Source organism: Pinus tabuliformis, chromosome J (genome assembly GCF_031772625.1).
Source record: "Pinus tabuliformis cultivar Carrire ecotype Pingquan chromosome J, CPIR1, whole genome shotgun sequence".
NCBI classification, from domain to species: Eukaryota; Viridiplantae; Streptophyta; class Pinopsida; order Pinales; family Pinaceae; genus Pinus; species Pinus tabuliformis.
Window position 1 is genome coordinate 1,560,662,577 of NC_142295.1, and position 6,351 is coordinate 1,560,668,927.

The following is a 6,351-nucleotide window of genomic DNA, read 5'->3' on the forward strand; positions in this document are numbered from 1 at the left end:
GCAGGAGGCCAAAGTTAGTTTGGAGAAAGTCTGGGCTTATCTGTATATTATTTTGGGCTCATTTATATTCATTTCAGGACCAAGTTTGAGAAGAAAGGGAGCCACACTTATCAAGGGCTATTGGATGGTGTTTTTGGCATACTTATGTATGGGTCTTCTCTTCAACTGTAAGTCACACTCCTAACAGAATGGTTCAAGTAGGATATAGTACTTATGTCTCTTGACATAGAAGATTGAAAGTTTGGTTGGTATCTCATCTAGGTCGCAAACCTAGTCTCCATGGATCAGATGGACTGAAAGGATTATGGAAGGGTTGGCATTAGCTTGATTTGTTGATTGAATGTGAACAAAAAGTTTATAAAAAAGGCCACAACATTGGAAGGAATTTTGGACGTATTATAGTCATGAACCCATAAGCCCTAACCTAGATTCATTCTATGTTTTGTCTATTGTTGACCACTGAATAGGACATATTGTGACCGTGAGAATGCACACTCGATTGGGGTGCTATTTGGCTTTTGAACAATGGTTATGGTTATCACATTAACAAGTCAATGTTGACTTTGATTGTACTCTCTCATCCTCTCTTGAACATTTGATAATAATAAGAAGAAGCATTGATCAAGGGTTTTCCCCATCTTGAGATTTTTCCCTGGCTTGAGCCATATCTTTATGTTCTCTTGTCTTGGACTATCTTCTGAATTTACATTTAATGTTCTTTCATTAGTTACTGTCATATGGTGATGGTTAAAGTGATTTCCTATGGTCTAATGGAATTGATAATGGACTAATGAAGTAACTAGCCTAAGCAAAGAACATGTTATCTCAAAATTAACATCATTTCTCAAGAGTGCATCCACTCGGTCAAAAAGAAGAAGCTTAAAACATGCCTCATGAAGATTGACCTCAGCAGGGCACATGACTGTGTGGATTGGGATTTTATCTCAATAATTTTATACAAAATTGGTTTTCAACTTAGGCATATACAATTGATTATGGCATGTTTATCAACAATGTCTATGGTTTTCCTTATCAATAGTGAGCCAACTCAATTCTTCAAAATGCAAATGGGTCTCAGACAAGGCTATGTCCTATCTCCCCTCCTACTCATCCTTATCATGGATGCCTTCAGTAGAGGAATCAACTCCAAGTCTGTCGAGGGAGATATTTCAAGATGTGGGATCTCTAGAAGCTGTAATCTTACTCACCTCATGTTCATGGATGATGTCTTATGTGCTGGGGTGGCCAAACTTTCTGTGTGGGAATCCTTCTACAGGATATTCAAAGATTTCGACAAGGCTTCTGGTCTATCTATCAACAAAGATAAAACAAAGTTAATCACAGACGACAAGGAAGCACCAGGGACACTTGAAATCGCAACTCTTTTTGGGGTGAAAATACATTCTGTTTTGGGAGGCTTTAAACATATAGGATGTCATTTAAATCCATGTAAGTATACTGTTCATGATTGGGATTGGCTCATCACTAAGGTTAAAAAGGAATTGATTTGTTGGGATTAGAAATGGCTTATGCTGGGAGGTAGTGGCATTATGGTAAAGGTGGTCCTACTTATCATTCTAGTATTTTGGATGCACCTCTTTCATATTCCCCAAACATTCATTAACAAAATCGATTCCATTATCGCCAAATTTCTATGGTCTGGTTCTGGTGTAGGAAAAAGATTCATATAATTGGTTTGAAGAATATTGTCAGGCCCATTAAGTTTGGGGGATGGGGCATCATAGACACCTGGAAATTTAATTTGGCCCTATTGGCATCGAATATTTAGAGATTTTGCTATGAGAGAGGTATGTGGCAAAGCATAATGTTTGGCAAATACATTCAACAGATAGGTCTGGAGGAATGGATTGTTGCAACAGTTCCATCAGCTTCTAGAGCATCAATAATTTGGAGAAGCCTCAGACAAGAAATTTTTTGGCTCTATAGTAATCTATGATGGATGGTTGGCCATGGTCTGAAAATCAAAGTAGGATTGGACATCGTAAAGGATTTACAGGAAGTCACCTCCTCCCAGCTTCTATCATCAATTTTCTTAACATGTAGGGGATAGACACACTTGCTAGTTTTTAGGAGAGGCCTCGACCTACCTACGTTGCTAATGTCTGGCCTCATGCATGGCAGATCGGAATTCCATTGGATCTTATGGCAGATGCGCAACCTACTTTGCTTGGTTGGCATATGCCTTTCCCAGTGACAAGATAAGCTTGTGTGGGGCAATCATATTGGGAATGATAGGATTCATGTTAAGGAAGTGTATGACCATATTACACTAACCTCCCATACATTGCCCTACTCGGATTGCACCTCTCAGTTGTGGAAGTTGGAAGCACCCTTAAAGATCAAATGTTTCACGTGGTTAGTCATCCATAATCACATTTTGACATGGGAAACTTTGTGTAGGAAAGGATTTATGGGACCTGGTAGATGCACTTTGTGTGGGATGGACTCAAAGGACTGCATACACTTATTTCTGAGAAGTCCCTTTGTTGTTGCGATTTGGGAGGAGGTTTCTACACTCTTAGGAGTCTTTATATCATAGATTTCTCATCTATTCATGATTGTATAAGCCAATGGAACCTTCAAGCAAAAGCCCATAGGACGGTCCCTCTTTACGTCCTATGGGGTATATGGAGAGCTAGAAATGCACAAATCTTTGAAGGAAAATCTCTTGACATAAAGGTTGTTGCCCTGGGCATAGTGGCATATTTCCAAGAAATTGGACCCTGGGTCCCAAAGGTCTTCAATCAATCCATATCTCTTGTTGATTTGGATGGTCTATATCCTATTTTCTCATTTGATGAGGCTTCTAATAATGGGGGGTGTGGATGTGGAGTTTCTCTTCACATTGATCCAACCATGCATTATCATTTTCTCTAGTTTCGTGGTGGGAGGAGGGGGTAATTGTAGAGCTGAATTGATTTCTTTATGGGGTGCTCTCCAGTGTTCAGTGTGGCTCGGTATTAACAATATTCTGATCATCGGCGATCCCTTACTATGATCAATTGGGTTGAGGGGTGGTGTGCACTCGAGGTCCCTTCTTCGAGATCTTGTGTCCACCTTCACAAAGGTTTCTTTGTAGCATGTATATAGGGAACAAAACGTGGAGACAAATGTGCTCTCCAAACATGGTCTCTCCCTTTGTCCTGGTTACATGTTGTTTGAAAATTTCTCCAATGGAAGGCGCTATGGTATGGGTTCTTTTGAGATTTAATCTCAACTATTACAACGGATTTTTCCGTTTTTTCCTAATAAGCTTTCACTTGATGATATTGATCTATGGAGACTTTCCATTGTTTTAAGAGTGTAGCCTCTTCTCCTATGCGGTGGGTTTTGATCTTCGTGTCAGTGTATTTGGTCCCTTATTTTTTAGAGCACTAGTTCTCACATATGTGATAAAATACAATCAGGTATAATGATATGTAATAGAAAGAGGACCATGTAAAACTTTCCTTTTATGAATAAAAGTTCCATATATTATCACTTAATATTCCTGCACACCACTTGATTTTGTTCTGCCTCGATGTTTTAGTTTCGTTTCACCTCAAGAGGAGTCGCTTAGCACGGTGATTGACGGAAGGGTAGTTAACTCCCCTTCTTATTTATTTAAATGTTTCAACCTCTCCCTAGACTGGTAGTTAGTTTCAAACTTTCACACATGAGACCAGTTCTCTAGAATAGTAGTTGAAGGTTCCTCACTCCTCTGCGCCTTATTTAAAAGAGGTTCCATAGAGGCCAGAAAGCATTGGATCTGCACGAGACAGGTAAAGAGAGAGAAAGGAAAGAGTAATCTCTGCTTCAGAATTGTTGTAGTAAAATGTCGGGTCTTACAATGTTAGCAGCCGAGTCTCATTCCGAGGGTGATAATACACGGAAGTCGCAGCAAGAGCAACCGATAGAAGAACGGCGTGGATGGATCAACGAAGCCGAATGGACCGTTGATATTGAAGGCATTGCCGATCTCGATGGGCGATCGCCGTCCGTTGTGTCAATATTTCGAGTTCCCAACATTCTGGTGAAAGAGTCGAAAAAGGGAGAAGCATTTATCCCTGAAAAAGTATCGATCGGTCCATATCATCATAGAAGTGCAGAACTTCGTTTAATGGACCATCACAAAGGAAGAGCCCTGCGTATAATGATGCGGAGGGTCAATGGCAACCTCCACAATGGATCTGATGCAAATAATATGGATTTCTTCAATCGTGCAAGGAACGAGATCTTCCCGCTGGAGGACGAAATCAGGAAAAACTACGAAGAAAAAATCGACTGTGAAGGAGATATCCTCGCTTCGATGCTAACTTTGGACGGTTGCTTCATTCTAGAAATATTGAGGACCCTGGGTGGGGACCACTCTCCCGGAGAGAACGGGTACTATGAACCTCTTTTTGAGAAGAATAAGATTCGTTATACTGGAATGGACATTCTGAACGACATTTTGAAGCTTGAAAATCAAATCCCCTTGATGGTTCTCCGAAAGCTGCTGCAATTGGAGCTCAAGCCGACCGATGATCTCGAGAGAAAGCTTTTCGACATGCTGTATGAACCGTTCTTGCGCTGTTTCAGCCCCTTCGGTTATAAGAAAGTTAAATGGTCCACGCCGCAACTAAATCATGAAGTTCCTCATCTTCTCGGTTTGTTGCGCACCTGGATTGTGTCTCCACCTTCCGGTAATGGTGGACACTCAAACAACTTCATGATTAGAGAAAGAGATTATGGAGACGAAGTACTTAGTAGAAAAGGTGACTGGGGAGTTGAAAGGGATGCCGAAGTTCTTAGTAGAGAAGGCAACTGGGGAGCTGAAGGGGAAGACGAAGTACTGAGTAGAGAAGGCGACTGGGGAGCTGAACAGTATGACGAAGTACTTAGTAGAGAAGGCGACTGGGGAGCTGAACGCGACGACGAAATACTTAGCAGAGAAGGCGAATGGGAATTCGAGTTAGCGAATGATGAAGATCAAGATCCTCAGCTTCTGCGTCGGGTTCGCCCCAGAATTATGTCTCTATGTTCCCCTAATGGCGGAGACTCTGACAACTTAGTGAATGGAGAAAGAGAAGATGAAAATATCACAGTTCACGGAGAAGACGAAGACAGCGCAGTGGATGGAGAAATAGAAGAGGAAGCAGTTAGTGGAGAAAGCGAAGGCGAGGACAACGGAGAGGATGCCGTGGAAACCATCCCTTGTGCAGTAGAATTAGCAAAGGTTGGGATCAAATTTAGCCCATGCGAGGGAGGCATCACGAAGTCCCGCTTCAATCCGAGGAACGCCACACTTTATCTTCCTCCCATCATTATCAATGATTACACAGAGATTGTATTCCGTAACCTAATTGCTTTTGAGATGTGCAACCAGTTTCCCAACAAGACCGTTGCGTATTACCTCAACGTGATGGATATGTTAATCATCTCGGAAGAAGACGTGGCTTTGCTAACAAAAGAGGGCATTGTTACGAAGTTGAGTATGACTGACAAAGAGGTTGACCAGCTCTTCCACGGGCTATGCAAGGGAATCGGCGTGAATACGACTCGGGACATCCATCGACTGTCAAAAGCCATGAATGTGTGCTACAAGAAGAAATGCAAGGAATTAAAAAATAAATCCTTGGACTTCAAACAGAATTGCATGCTTTCTTTGACTGAGCTTCGCGATAAGTATTTCTCATCGCCGTGGAAAATTCTAGGTCGGGTAGCGGCGACGCTTTACCTGGTGATGGCCGTTGTGCAAACCATATACATAATACGCACATATGAACAGGCTAGCAATTTCAAAACGAGATCGCCCCTAGTTTGGTGCAACTTGCTTCCCTTTTTTCATGGTTTAGACCCAAAAAGCTGATGTTCATTGTGAATTAAATGGTGATTTGGTGATTTGTTTTCGGTCACCGTCCAGCAAAGTCAATGTGTGTGTTTTTTTTTCATGGTTTAGACCCAAAAAGCTGATGTTCATTCTGAAGTAAATGGTGATTTGGTGATTTGTTTTGGGTCACGTGTCGAGCAAAGTCAATCTGTGTGTTTTTTAAAGGGAACTTCCGAGTGATTTTATTACCATGGCTAGTTTATATGAGAGGTTTCAGTTATTTTAAGTGATTTGGATGTTGTTGGCCATAGGAGTTGCTAAAAAAAGATTGGAGGGAGGTTTCTAGTTTTTTATTTTCTAAGAGAAGATTGGAGGGAGGTTTCTATTTTTTTATTTTCTAAGTGAAGATTGGAAGGAGGTTTCTAGTTTTTTATTTTCTAATGATTAGTATTCCGTTGCCTATAACAAGTACCGAGTGTTGCATGTAACTTTGGTACAACAACCTTGTGAATATTAGTTACTTGGTTTTGTTATATTTT

General features: G+C 41.0%; 1 protein-coding gene across 1 annotated transcript; it reads left to right on the forward strand.

Annotated features, from left to right (window-relative positions):
• The first annotated feature begins 3,835 nt into the window (after positions 1 to 3,835).
• Positions 3,836 to 5,851, forward strand: LOC149233457 (putative UPF0481 protein At3g02645). Its single transcript, XM_089382199.1, has one exon. It carries the CDS (start codon positions 3,836 to 3,838, stop codon positions 5,849 to 5,851), a length of 2,016 nt encoding a protein of 671 aa, XP_089238325.1.
• Positions 5,852 to 6,351: the final 500 nt, after the last annotated feature.

Bases quoted from the DNA above. Each gene is read 5' to 3' on its own strand.
- LOC149233457 (XM_089382199.1), top strand. From the start codon at position 3,836: ATGTCGGGTCTTACAATGTTAGCAGCCGAGTCTCATTCCGAGGGTGAT.